The following is a 15,027-nucleotide window of genomic DNA, read 5'->3' as shown; positions in this document are numbered from 1 at the left end:
TTCTGGGGCCTCTTTTGGAATTGTTTTCAGCCCTTATGTTACATTTCTTTAACCTATTCATTGTTTGTGCAGTAGTTGCTTTATGAAAACAACAAAAAATTCACTCTGAGTCAAATATTTTGAATGGGGCATGTTGATCAATATGTGTAACACTGTTAATGGTCATGAAGTTATTGCCTAAATTAAATCAATATGTAAACTGCCTCTGAAGTTAGTTCCAAAAGAAAGGTCTAAAAGAGAATATCAAAGCAGTGGCTTTCTGGCAGTGACTAATTTGGAAAAATGTTTGAGCATGATTGTTGAAAAAGAACAATGGCATGATTTTAAACTTGCATCTTTATCAAGTTTCTGCCTTTGATATCTCTCAGTACATAGTCTGTTCCTCCTCCCTTCTTAGAGTGTGATCTTGTCCACGTAGGCTTAATGCACTTCTTTCCAGCGTTCCATTCTGAGCTCCCTGTCTTTCACACTTCAGCACAAATCTGTCATTCCTTATCCTCCTTTTAGTTCCTGGTAAACCTGTATCTCCTCACTGAAGATTTCTAGTGTTATATTGACTAAATTATAAAATAAGGCTCAGACTTTCCATAGAGTACTGACGCACTGAAAAAGTAAAACTAATTAATTCTAAAATTTCTGTAATAGACAGACATCACTTCTGCACATTAACATCCTCACATCCAGTGCCCTTCAGATTTATTTTGCTGTTTGTAGAGAGTCTTACTCCTGCTTTCTCACATACCCTGACCCTTTAGAAAGGATAGAGTGTAGACTGTAAAAAATGACTGAAATAATGTGAACATATTTTCTGTTAACATATATGTGATTTTCACCTAGAGATTGGAATCCAGGATAGTTTTATTTATGTTCCATGCATAACAGAGATAGAAATGTCCACATTCTTAACATCATTAATGTTAGGCAGATAACAAAGAGATGAAATGCAAGTATTCCTCCCTGTAAAAATGGACGCTAGTTCTGGAGTCGGGTGGCCTACTGGGTAAGGAGTTGCGTTGTGAACCCAAAAGCATGTGGTTTGAATCCTCCAGCTGTTCTGAGAGAGAAGAACAAGCTCCTCCCGTGCAATTTACAGCCTCTGAAAAGTTGCTGGAAGGTCATTTACGAGTTGATTCAGCCCCAACAGCACATACCAACAGTCAAACTTCTTAGTTTGAATATTACATCAGCAATAAAAATATGATCTCGAGAATTTCTGAGAGCTTATTTCAAACAAAGTTCTAAACGGGCATATTGCTCTTTTTCTTTCTTTCTGTAGCATCCTGGCTTCTTAGAGACTATCTTATGAACAAAGACCTGGAACTTGATGAAATAATCTTGTTTGTCCAGTTCTCATAAGTTTTCCACCTTTACTCAGATGTAGCAAAAATGTAGTAAAACATTTTCTTTCACTTATGTCAGTGGAAGTATTTGAATTTTCCTTTTTTAACACAGTTTCTCTTTGCACATGTTTCAACTTTCACAGGTTTTACTGTCTATTCTCCAAGGGTCTAACATACCATATGTCTTTAGGACACGCTTGTTGTCTGTAATTGTCACTCCAAATGTGCCAGAGGTGAAAGTAAGCAATTAAGAAATTAACTGACTAACCTCGAAAATTGCAGTTACACACGAATGTTGAAACCTGTCAATAAAAAGCTACTAATAATTTTCTCTGACCTCCAATCTGCGTGAAACAGGTGGCTATAATATTTTATTAGAATATTATATGAATATATAAAAGTATTGTAAAGTAATATTATTCCCATAGTACCCAGAAAATGAAGAATGCCTTGGTCAGATTTTTACTTTGTTCACATTAAAAAGGGTCTGGTGAAGGGTTTGTAGAATTAGAAAACTATTATAATATTGTGATGGGCTGAGACCAGGTGGTGACAGTTGAATGACAGCGACATAGTAAAGGAAAACCATAATCATGGCCATCAGGTTGATGCTAACTCACAGACACCCTCCAGGACAGAGCAGAACTGTGCCAGAAGGAATCCAAAGCTCTAAAACATCACAGAAGCCAATAGCCTTATGTTGTGGGTCAGTTTAAACCACTGATCCTTCAGTTCCTACTATAATGCTTAAAGCACTGTGCCAAACAACCTCCTGTTTTTGTTGTTGTTGTTATTGTTGATTGTTGTCCAGTCAAGCACAACTCATAGCGACACCATGAACAAAAAGCCTGGAGACCTTCCACAACCTTTGTCATTTATCAAAGTTCACAGAGTTTCCAGAAGCATGCTGTTTAGGAAGTGAATGCCACTCCTGCTTCCAAATCTGTCTTAAACTGGGAGCTCCACCAAGCACTGTCCACCATGGGTAATCTTTATGGCATTTGACACCCCAATGGCACAAGGTTCAGCATCACAGCAATCCCAGACTACCTCAGCACAGCATATTGACAGAAGAGTGCTGTACCAACTTCCTAGGAAATAGTAAAGAGGATCAGTATTAAGTAAGCAAAAGATTCTGTTATTTAGAGAATAATTATAAGTTCTAGCCATTTTCCATCTGAACAAATAGTAATGGTGCTCCCAAGAATCCTACTATGAAGACAGAAGGGAAGGCAAATTTGAGAAAAAGCATTGAATTTTCATTTCCTTTTAGAAAGCAAGTTGCACTGCCAACTCAAATATGGCACTTTTCTGGTGGTTCAAATCCACCAGAGGATCCCTTGGAGAAAGATAGGAGACTACTTTCACGTCATTTACAACCCTGAAAATCCACCGTGGTTTCTGTCCTGACTTGACAACAGTAAGTTTAGTTTTTTGGTCAGACTTAACTTTGGAAAGGTCAATACACAGATCTTGCTTAAAGCTTCTAATCATATAACTGAAAACCTGTAATACTTTGCCTTACTTTTTTTGTTATAATCTTCAGCTTTTTAATTTTTCCATATTGTTTTGTTAGATGACAGAGAGTCAACAATGATTCCTAGCAAACCCTATAAAGAACAGATCATCCTCATTCTATTAACAAATGATAATAATATTCACAAAATTCATTCTTACAGCGATAAGGCAAGGAAACAGGACATAAAAAACATGCTATTCTAAAGCTGGATAAATTAGAAATATCCATTCATTTTTACAAACTCCTATAGTTTTTCTAAAAAGAATTAAACTAGTTTTGTAATCAACTCAGATCCTCCTGCAATTAGTTGATCCTAACTCTTGATGGTCCAATGTGTTATAGAATAGAACTAATCCTCAAGTTTCCTTTGGAACAGATCACCATACGTTTCTTCTGTCACACCAGTGTTGTTGTTGTTAGGTGCAGCTGAGTCAAGTAGGACTCATAGCGCCTCTATGAACAATGGATGTGAACCTTGTTCTACCCTATGCCATCATTACATCACCAAGGATGGTGTGATCCACTGTTTTTCATCCTTAGAAGCTTTTTCCACAGTGATTTTAATAATTATGCTCTAGTAAAAATAGACTCCATGCAAATAGAGCTTTCAAAATTTCAAATGCACCATAGCTATTTTTTCTGGTAAATGGAAAGAATGAAAGAAGTAAGTAACCCTTCAAACTGGTCAAACAAATACAAGCCAGTATAAAATAAGTAATTGAAGAGGAGAAGGTGGAAGAGATGTGAGATGGGGGCTGCTAGTCTCTTCACCCTAACATTAGCCCTGGTCCAATTCTGATGCTCTGTCTTCCTAAAACACTGCTGATGTCCAAGCACAGAGTCCCAAGCTCCCCAAAGGACACAAGTGGCACCTTACTAAATTAAAGGTTTTCAAATTTTATATTTCAACCAAGCTGTTCAAAGAGTCAATTCAAGCACTGGAAAAAAGAAATAAGAAAACAAAACAGAACACTGGAGTAAAATAATACAGTAATAGAGATAAATGATACAGAATAAAATGATACAGGACAGAAAATAATGATTTTATAAATGTTATCATTAAATATTTCTCTTTCAAACTTAACTTCAGGAACACTTGTCTGTTCGTATGTGTATGTGCATGTGTGAATGGTGTGTGTGTGTGCACGCATGCGTGCGCACATGCTGAATCACAACTAAAAAAATTCATTTTCTCTCAGAAATGTTTTAAGGCCATTGGCGTCTATCCTAGATGAAATACTTGGACAAAGGTCAACAATCTGTGTTCCCCATAGAGTTGCTGTCATGATCCTTTGTGTGACAGAGCTATTTCTTAAATATATATTTAATGAATAATTTTTCCAAAGTGGATTATCAGAGCTTTCTTCATGGACTTGAACTTCCAACATTTCCTTTGGCCATTAGCCTGGTTAAATATTTACAATGCCCAGATTTGGGGATATTCTCTGTTACCTGCTATTTATTACTTCCTACTCTTCTTTGGTATGTTTCTGCTGTTCTTTTGTATATTTTCCCCAGCCATCCTCCTTGCTAACTGTGCCATTAAATTATCATAATTGAAAAAGTGATCAAGGCCAATAAAGTCAAGTCACTTACTTTCATTAATTTTCTTTAAATCCTACTGACGTACTTGTCATCATGACACTGCCTTCTTTGATGATACATTTTGACAGACACAAATTTAGAGTTGAAAAGGAGCTCTACATATAATTTATCTCCCACCAGCATTCTAATCAACTCAAGACAAGGGAATTTAATTCTTTTACAGAGCTTTGTTATTACAGATTTAACAGAAAGCATGGCTTTTCATTATTTGAAAGATTTGTATTAAACAAGTTTCAATAAAAAATTGCTCAGTCACAGGCACTATCTGAAGTACATTGGGCAGATCCTGAAACATCTCCTAATCTGGTTCTCTCATGTGTAAAACGGCCATGTTAAACTCTGTGATTTCCAATGTGTTGTCCAGCTCTAACTCTGCCTATTTTAGTCTACTGTACAAGTTCATAAAACTCTTAGATGACAAAAAAAAATTAGTCCTTTGAATAAAACTCTGTATGTTGAATATAAGAGGCTAAACACATTTGAAGAATTCTCTTATTCTATTATTAAGTACTAAAGGATTTTTAACGACTTGTCAGGTTGAAAGACAATGTTGAGGAGGCATTTCAGACAGGAAATGAATAAATTATAATTTCCAAAGAAGCAAATGACAAAAAAATTAGAACAAAAATGTCTCTAGTATATAGTCCAAGATATATAAGTATGCAATGCTGTGTTACTGTAAACCATAGAAACTTGCACACTTTAATAAGGTAAAAGTCAATTTTTTTCCATTCCAACAAAAAGAGATTTAGAAAAAAAAAACCACAAAAAAAACCCCAAGCACTGCAGACGATTTAAATCTCAAGCATTCAGATCAGCACCACTAAGGAAACAAAGAGCACTTGTCCTGATAGAAACTTTCATCACCTTTAGCTGATGGAATAGACCAGAAAATGGGAAGCAACTTCTGCAATCATAGCTGATTGTTGTGGTTTGCTTTCACCTAACCTAAGACATCCTTATTAAGTTTTGAGGTTTCTTTTGTTACAACTCTGGGAAATCTTAAAGATATGGTTCTCTGCCTCCTGACAATTTTGAGCTAGGAGCAAAATGTTTTAAATTTTTATATGATTATTTTTATCATTGGCATGATTTCTCAAAAAGTCACACAGGCAATGGGCCTTGGGAGTTTGGTTCAGAAAAAGGTAGAGCTCAGCATATGTGAGAAATGAGTCCAAAGAAACAAATGGTATTAATAAAAGGGAGAGTATGAAACAGGGGGCGGGGGAGAAGAGGACTGAAAGCAGACCTGAGGAAATATCTACACTTATGAAAAGTACAATATTGAAAAATAATTAATGAGGGGAAATAGAGACAAATATTTCATCATATTTTGCTTATAGAAGCAAATATATAACATTATAAAACCAGCTTTGAGTTTCAATAATAACATAATCGATGTTGAAGCTAGCTCTAAAGGGTTAAGATCAAATGATGTTCAAATGAGCAAATACAGACCTTACATGAATGCAATCTGTATAAGCTTTAAATGATACTTGGTCCTCTGCTCCCAGAACTGAATAAAGTGAGAGCATTAGTGAAAAGAAATAAGTATTGGCAAACAGCTTTTTTGCAATATGAAGGAGAGAAAAATATTCTAAAAAAAATAATCATCCAAATTTGCGTCGTCCTGGGAGATACGGCTACAGCCACTGATATGCAATAAAGTCGTAGTACCATAGAGACTCCTGGTAACACAGATCATTTGATTCTCTGACAGGCATTGCAGAGGGGGGTCAAAGGTAAGGAAAAAGCAAAAACAATTGTAGACTCTAAACCAAGACAATTTTCCCTTGTGATAAGGTCGTTAACTTTCCCAGTACAGTTTGTGGGCCCCAGCAACTACGCACAAGATGTCAAGAATCTTCCCTTTGCAGCGGCTATCTTACTTGAGAGACTATCAAGTTAATGCTGTTGGCAGCAGATGCTAACATGTTGCTAAATTATTTTGGTTCCAGTGGTTAAATAACTAATATTGCCTTGGTTGTTAGCAATTTCATTTATTGTGGTTATAGTTTAATGTCTGGGGTATTCTTGCCTCTATGTTCTTTCTATAATTTCACTAATTATTCAATTACATGTTATTTTGCTTTCTTTCTACAAGGCAACACAGACTCACCATCCTTCTTAATGATAGTATTCCATTATCCTGACACAGTTGTCATCATGACAGATGCCATTTCAGTCTTGGTCTGCTTGACTTCATTTTCCTCCCCATCATGTACATCATATGCATTAGTTTGGTCAATCCTGCCCAGCTCCCTTAGGAGAATTAATCAGTCTATTCAGTGCATGAGCACTTGACCTTGCTTATTTCTGTAACTGTAGTAATAATTACATAAACAAAGTAATGATTGAATAGTACTTTACTCTTCCAAAATTTTTCATTATGCTATTTCATAAGATCAAACTATTGTCACGTAAGATAACTATTGTCCCATTTCACAGATAAGAACACAAAGAGAGATACGTTGACTTTTCTAAAGACATTTAGTCTTGGTAAACCTGAATTTGAACACGTTTAGGAATCTATAATATTGTAGAGGAATCTCTGCTCTGGTGGCCTAGTGGCAAGATGTTGTGTTGCAATACAGAAAGCACATTGGCTGGAGGCCACCAGCTGCTCCGTGAGAGAAGGATGGATAAGCTCCTCTTGTGTGATTAACTGCCTCTGAAAACCCAATGGAGGGTCGGCTATGAGTCAGTTTCGACTCTATGGTATACTACAACTGGTTGCATCATAGTAAGTAGTATCACTGCCAACCCAGAAGAATGTCATTCAAATCCACCAGCTGCTCCCGAGGGAGAAAGATGGGCAATATCCTCCCATCTGGTTGACTGCCTCTGGAAATCTGTTGGCAGGTGAGCTATGAGTTGGTTCTGACTCAACAGTACTTAACAACATCATAGTACGATAGAGACTCGATCATCTGATTCTCTGAAAGGTATTTCAGAAGGAGTGAAAGGTGAAGGCAAAACAAAAGCAAATGTAAGCTTTAAACTGACATAAATGCTCCCTGTCATAAGGATGTATGGGATAACAGCCAAAGCAACTTGATATTATTGTAGAGAGGTCACTGAGAAGGCCTTTGCCTTACCACGCTGGTGCTCAGAAGTAAAAAGATGGGCACAGGGCAATATTCGGTCCCTGCCACAAAGAAAGAGAGAGGGCATATCAAAGCTACATCCCTACTGACTTGGGAAAAAACTGGAGAAAAGCAGGACAAAGAAAGGGGTGTAGATGCTTTGATGCTTTGAAAAACCAATGAATACAAGAACAGGCAGCAGAACAGTATATTCTTTTCACCCTTGCCTCTACCTACTACAGAAAAATGTCAGAAGGCATGGCAGGAAAAAAGACCTTCTTTAATCTAGACTAGCCATAGTATATTACATTCTTAATTAAATACATAAAGTCTAGTTTAGTTTGGATTTTGGTTTTCCCTGCATGTTGCTGTGTGACTTATACAAATTGTCTAACCTCCCTGTATCACAGAGAATCTAATTCTTCATAAAGTATAAAACAAGGATGATACTTCAATATGCTTTGAAGGATTTCCAAAAGGACCAAAAAGGTAAGTTCAGAAGAAACATTTGCAGCCCTTTCCGACACAATGAATAATCAATAACTGGTCACTTTTATTATAATTTAATGTGTGTCATAACTACTTGTGAGTCAGGTTATAGAAATAAAAGTTGTGAAGCTCATTTATTTATTCTATATCCCAAAAGAAAGACCATACTTATGTGGTAAAACATAATGAGGAAATATTTGGACAAATTCACTAAATTAAATTGTGAATCACTTTCCTAAATAGTGATTCTTTGTCTTGTCATTTAATACACTTAATCATTCTCTGGCTTTATTTATTTGTTTGTGTTTGGCAGAGTAGAGGCAACTAAAATGGTTTACAATTATGAAGTGTTTAAATTTGAGCTCTTTTGTTTACCAAATCATTTTAATAGGATCAATCAATGAAAATAAGCATCATTTTTTAAAAGGAAACTGAATACATATTTTTTTCCTTTTATATTTGACTTTGGAGTAGAGATAAACACATTTTTTTCTTCTCTGTTTAACAGATTTTATTTATTCTGGTATTTATTTGTGGCACATATATCAATTAATACTAGTATTAAGATCCCATAAATACAATCTGCAATATAAATGCAGTGGTTGTGGAATAAGTGTTACAGTAACTGGAATAAGTGTTTTTACTGACATGTGATTACTTAAGGTAAAATTCAACAATGGAAATTTGATAATAAAATATAAGGTTATTCTGGTTCAATTCACTACTTCAAAAAAAAAAAAGGATTTATGAGATGAACTTGCCTGAAGGGTTTCTGACTATGAATTGGATTACTGCACTTCTCACCACTGATTTGAACACTAAAACAGGAATGGCCCAAAGTGGTGAGCATCAGAGAATCACTGGGAAGTCACTACTTAAAATAGTCAGATGACTTTTCTTCTTGTGAACAGATTTTTCATGCACAAAACTCTTCCATATTTCATATTAATTAACTTCTGTAACAGAATAACTTTATTTGTCCTATGAAAACCAACAGTTAGAAAAGGGGTTGTTTTTGCTCTGTAATTCCTAGCAAGAATGAAGAGAAAATTTACCAGTGCTTTCTTATAATAGTGATACTACATTTTCAAACACCCAATATTTAATCTCCTTCTAGGTAAAGTTAAAAAAATCCTTCATGATAAAAATGTCAATAACCTATTAGTATTAGGTTTGTTTCCTCTGGCTTCATATTATTTTTTTTAAATATAGTAGTCAATGATACATGCCAGGAGATATGAATGTCTCAAAAATCCTTTTGAAATTCAGATAAATAACTGAGGACGAGGCTAACTACTTTTTAACAGATGAGCAAAAACAACTGGAGAAATAATGAAAAATACTTTTAAATAAAAGAGTCAGAGACAGAAAAACGATTGTAAATAATTGTCAATGTTTTGTCCCTATCATACTTGAATGAATTATTTCAATGTCTAATTAAAGTATTGTGCATGAAAATGATGGAGTGTCAATAATCTCTAAGAACAGAATAGCTTCTATTGTATTTCTGACTATACTTTAAAAACTATACACTCTACTGTAGTGTACCCTGTCAACTATAGTATACACTTTGAAACATCCTGGGGAAAAAATATGGGGGCAAAAGTTTGTTAAGAAGAATCATAAAGGAGAATGTGGCAGGGTGGGAGTCACAGCTGGAGTGAGTTTAGTAACCTTTTCCTCTTGCTCTCTCGAGTCTAGCACAAAAACAAAATGATGGATGCATAGAGTTAGATTATCATTAAAATACTTTTCTTGCTATTCACATGATACACTTTCCACTTATGTCAAATATCAATTTATTAATTACCAAAGGGAAAGAGTATATAGATTGTGATAAGTTCATTTTAATTATTTTGGAAAATTTAGTTTTAAAAATGATTTGTTTTTCCAATTATGTTTAGCGTGTCAGATGATGTCCAGAGAAGATAGCAGATATTTCCTCTGTATCAGAGAAAAGTTGAGCTGGTGTGAAAGAGAAAAACCATGGATAATTTCAGAAAACAAATGACCTTCCAAAAAGAGATTATATGGTTTATTTCAACAGGCACATTAATGAGTACTTGTGTGTGCAAAGGGATATAAATTTTTAATTATAGAAAATGAAATATGCAAAAATTTATTATCTCCAATTTCCCCAAACTTCTGTTTCAATGTATTTCAAGTTGTCATTTATATGGACATAACTATCCAAGCAATTTTCTTTCAAGTATCTATGTTCTATTCAAAATTTTTGGAATCTGAATTCACATCAAACCTAAGAGCTATATATCTCAAATGTTATCTACCATTTTAGGTTTTAGAAAATGTCACTATGCAATTGCTTACTTCTCAAATATTTCAAATTTCTACAGTATTGCCTTCAAATTAGAATCAGCTGTTTGTCCATAAAAGACTAAGTAGTGAAGAAGAAAAGAACCAGTTGCAAACCTATACTCCTAAAGATTTTTTTCATTCGCATAAAATAATGAACAATCTAAGCTACATTGACTTGTTGGTTGTTTGTATTTAGAACGGTCCATAACACAAAGGGGTACAAAATCAAGTCTATAGGGAGACAGGCAAGCGGACAATTATTTAATAAAATAAGAATTACAGAGAAGAAGAAAAGAAGTGTAATCAGTGTTTTGAACAAAATGTGCATGAAAATCAATTGATTTTGTAAACTTTTACTCAAGCCGTAATAATAAAAATGTTCGTAAAACCAAAAAAAAAAACCCCAAATGTAATGGTTTATAAAAATTGATACCTCAAACTTTAAAGATTTTACGTTCACATAAGATAATGAAAAAATCAGTGCTAAATTGATTTTCAAGTACTGTGATTTTGTTTTGGAAACCACCTGTAAAATTTTAGATTTTTTTCAAATTTTAGGAGTGATATCAAACAACAGCGCACATAATCTAAATATACTTATCCAATATAATTGATGATATTTTAAAAAATTACTATTTGTTAGAACTCATTGAAGTAACTTCTTTTGAAATTGGGAGCAGGAAATGCCCCTTTGAAAGCTAGTTAATAGTATTAATTGACCCTGAATATATACATACCTGTTCTGGTCTTTTAAAACTAATAATTGTTGAAAATAGAAGCTGAAAATAATACATTTATTTGAATAATTCAAGAAAAATTTTACTGTTTCTGTGATGATTATCTGAATGCCATCACATTTCAATGTTTTATATCAGTTTTCGTCATAATCCATAGCTGTGTCTTTGAAGACACCCTAAGACAGAATTGTTAACACCTCTGGAAAGCAGTACTCTACCTCCAGAATAAAAATCTTCCCTAAAACCCAAGGGTACATATCCAACGTATAATTTATAAATAACATGCTATGCCTATAAAACAAGTAGACATCCTATAAATTAACATATATCCCTTCCTATGACATCATGCTATGATAAATTAAGTGATCTTTTGGGTTTCTGTGTTCTCATTTTCATTTCTTCTGGGTAATGAACTATTACACATATTTAATGATTTTTTTCTGAAATGGCAATAAAAATTTGTTTTGATTCTTTATCCTTAAAATAAATCAGAAAAAGGTCAACCAATTACTGACTTCCCATTTAAAGATAAAGAAGACCAAGCACGAAGCTTATAATTGATTTCAATCTGCAATCTCTCTCCTAAGTTTCTTGTTCCTGTCATGTGAAAAGATGTGTCATATGTTGTAAACACTTAGAATCTTCAAAAACATCAGTCAAGAGTGACAAGTGTGGAAGAGACAAAGCAAACATATAAGGACTTAAGATAAAATTACTTAATCGGCTAGCTTGACCAGTAGCACTTTATTTCCTACTTCTTACTTAAACTCTTATGGTAGATTAAAATTCAGCTCAGCTATATTTTCAGCTCTAAAATTTTCTCCACAAAAGGAAATAACATCAATTTTTCTGAATGGAAGGCCGCGCAATATCAAATAGCCTTTGGATTTCCACTCCATTATTCAAAATTAAAATACTAAGAATTAAGATGACCACATTTGCATGGGAATAAAGAAAACTAAAATACTCTCATAAATATGAATGAATTCTTACATCAAAAAGATTCTTTCCTATGTGTTCTTTAATAGCAGAACATACTTTTAATCATCCACTAAACACACAAAAATTCAGACTATGTAGAAAATAATTAGCCTATTTACCAGTTGTTTTCTTGCCACTCAAGTCAATGTTTTGTTTTGCCCACATCACCTGTTAACAATTGTCTTACAAGTCCAATGTCAAATTTTAAAGCTAGGGTACTTATTACAGAAGGAAGTCCTGGCAGTGCTCAGTTGTTACTGAAAGATCAATGGTTCAAACCCAATAGCTTCCTCAGAAAAACGGTATGGCAGTATATTCCCATAGAATTTAAAATCTTGGAAATCTGGGGAAGAATTTCTCCTCTACCTATAAAATGTCTATGAGTCAGAATGAGCTCAACAGCAATAGTTTTGTTGTATAGGATGGGAGGTATTACAGTTCTATGAAGCTACACTTCATTATATTTCATGAACGATATTAAAGTATATTTCTAAATTGACTGTTTGTTTCCATAGAACTGCCAAGTCATAGAGGACATATTACAATCAGAAATTCAAACCATTTGTAGAATAAATGAATATATTATTCATTTAAAGAGGTGCTCAGAATAGTAATTAAGCAGATACTTGGAAGGATAGCAAGTCAAACATAATTATTTTATACATTTGTCTATAGATGTATCAGTAAAACATGAAAAGTTAAATTCCAGGGTACAATCTTTAGTCCATTACATGGTCAGTGATGGTGCTGACATGAGCAGTAATTAGGAGGAGCATCAGGTGTTGAGGCCCAATGGCATGGCAGAAACACAGGGTGCTTTACAAAAACCCAGAGTCTCTGTGACCTGAAACCCTATAGGGTACAGTTTTAATCTGACACACATAGGTCGCCAAGAATCAATTCTGAGTCTATAGCATCGGGTACGGACACAATTTTAAAAGTCTAGTTCTCTATCTTTGCCAGAACTAAGCGCTGAGCTCTCCACAGCAACTGGTAACTTGGAATTGGATACTTACTGAAGTCAATAGCAGTAAAGATTCTAATTATTTGCATTATGAGATTTCTCCTTCTAGCCTTTACCCGTGTTTCAGAGGACTTAAAAGACAAAGTTAGTTATTTTCATGCAGATATTTATGGTGTCCCCAAGTGGAGAGGAAGAAGGCTGGAGAGGGGACACCCAACTGTAGATTTGTACAGATATGCATGTAGATTAATGGTAGGTACATATAATTTTTTTTTTTTTTACTGGAGACTTTACAAAAGTTCTGGAATTGTCAATTGGTATTCACTGATAGAGCAAGAAGAAATTTTTGTCATTTCAAAGACTTAGAGGCATTCTAAAACTTTGAAACTAACAAAACTGTGCCCATAAGAGGGCAGTAGGGGGCCAAGCTGCACTTGAGTCTTCTGTTCGCTCTTTTCTCTAGGACTGGCTGATGCTATCAACCTTTCCTCTGCCGCCTGCGGTGGCAATGGAGGTGTAAGGATCTTATCAGGATCCTGAGAATGCTTAGAGCACAGAGACAGCAGGTTCCTCTGAGGAAACAAGGAAACTTGGGATCTATATGATGGTGGGCCATCGCCTAGGCAGGATATTTGAGCTGGGGCAAAGGTACTTGTTTGGTAAACTGGTTTTCACTTTTGGCTTCTTAAGGAGCTGAAGGGGGAGCTGGGGCCTTTCCCAGTGCCTACAGGGCTAGATCTGTCTGCTGTGCGCCAGCCACAGCAGATGCAACCATGTGCGCAAGCATCTCCTTAAAACTATTTGCGTGTGTCTGGCTGTCACTCTGTCTGTGACAGAGACACCACCTGAGGAAAGTTCCCTCGCGCAGAAAGGACTGTAGCATCGCCTTGTTGAGTCATTAGACCCCAAGACTGTCATTGTCACCTCATCATTTTGTTTCCTCCTGGATGATTTATTTAGGATTCGACATGAGTGAGAAATGTGCGCCTTTTTGTAATTGTATTCTGTCTGTGACCTTACTTCTTTGAAGAATGAAAGTGGCTTGGAGAAAAACAGAACCCAAATAAGGGGAAATTCCCCTCAGGACTATAAAATATAATGATTAAGAAGAGCTCAAAGCTTGTCAGGATTGATATTCTTCACTGTCACTCCTGCTAGCCTCAGGCAAATCATTTAATGCCTCTTTTCCTCAGTTTCATTACCGTTTGAATCTGGTGTGGAACCATTCTGACCACTTGCCCCCTCACGAGCACACAAGGTCTTGATGCATGGCCACGTCCCAAAGCAAAGTTCAGACAAAACTCTAACCCTTCTTCTCTATGCATGATCTGCTCTCACCCAGCCATCCCCAGGGAAATGGAGTTGCCCCATTTTAGGAAGCCCCTTTCCAACTGCAGAGCGCACCACACCTGGAGCGCTCTCTGAAGGTACTGGCTCAAGGCAAGAGGCGCGCACAAGAACTCTGGTCCCTACCTCTCCAGGCTGAAGAGTTTGTTTGGGAGGTTTTCCTACCTGCCCCAGGTTTTTGCCCTTCTTACTGCCGCCGAAAGCCAGTCCTTGATATATGCCCACAGATCGATTGGTCGCCTGGGCAGGCATCTCCCCGCCCAGAGAGGACTTGATGGAGTTGATTTTGGGCCGCGAGCTTCCCACCATCTGTGAGCTCTCCACCATCAGCACCGCGGCCAGTAGGAGCAGGCATCGGGAAGAATCCTTGCCCCGCATCATTGCAGCCATCTCTCCCAGCGAGAGGTCGCCAGAGAAGCTCAAAATCCGAAGGACTGTGGATGCAAAGACAGTGATGATCCCAACTGGGACCCTTCACTTAGAGCACTGTGGCTCGTCGTTTCTGTGCTCCAAATCTCTCCTGACTTCAGGATCTGGGACCGAGTGAACACAGTTTCAAGCTCCAGGCTAGGAGCAAGCCCGACCCAAGCGAGACCCGCTTCTCCACCAGGGCAGGAAGTTCTTCAGTAACTGGAAGCAATCA

The 15,027-nt window shown here is 36.1% G+C and overlaps 1 protein-coding gene across 1 annotated transcript in view; it reads right to left on the bottom strand.

Moving 5' to 3' along the window:
• DKK2 (dickkopf WNT signaling pathway inhibitor 2) overlaps positions 1 to 14,802 on the bottom strand; it is a 186,561-nt gene extending 171,759 nt beyond the window's left edge. Inside the window, exon 1 of the mRNA XM_006881107.1 lies at positions 14,550 to 14,802. Within this exon, the coding sequence (XP_006881169.1) occupies positions 14,550 to 14,774 (225 nt within the window). The 5' untranslated portion in view covers positions 14,775 to 14,802. The remainder of the gene's footprint in view (positions 1 to 14,549) is intronic.
• Positions 14,803 to 15,027: the final 225 nt, after the last annotated feature.

The sequence above is a fragment of the Elephantulus edwardii genome, unplaced genomic scaffold (assembly GCF_000299155.1).
Source record: "Elephantulus edwardii isolate Elephantulus edwardi_28Jun2011 unplaced genomic scaffold, EleEdw1.0 scaffold00012, whole genome shotgun sequence".
Lineage (NCBI taxonomy): Eukaryota > Metazoa > Chordata > Mammalia > Macroscelidea > Macroscelididae > Elephantulus > Elephantulus edwardii.
The sequence above is the reverse complement of the archived record's forward strand: the minus strand, read 5'-3'. Positions and strand labels throughout refer to the sequence as shown.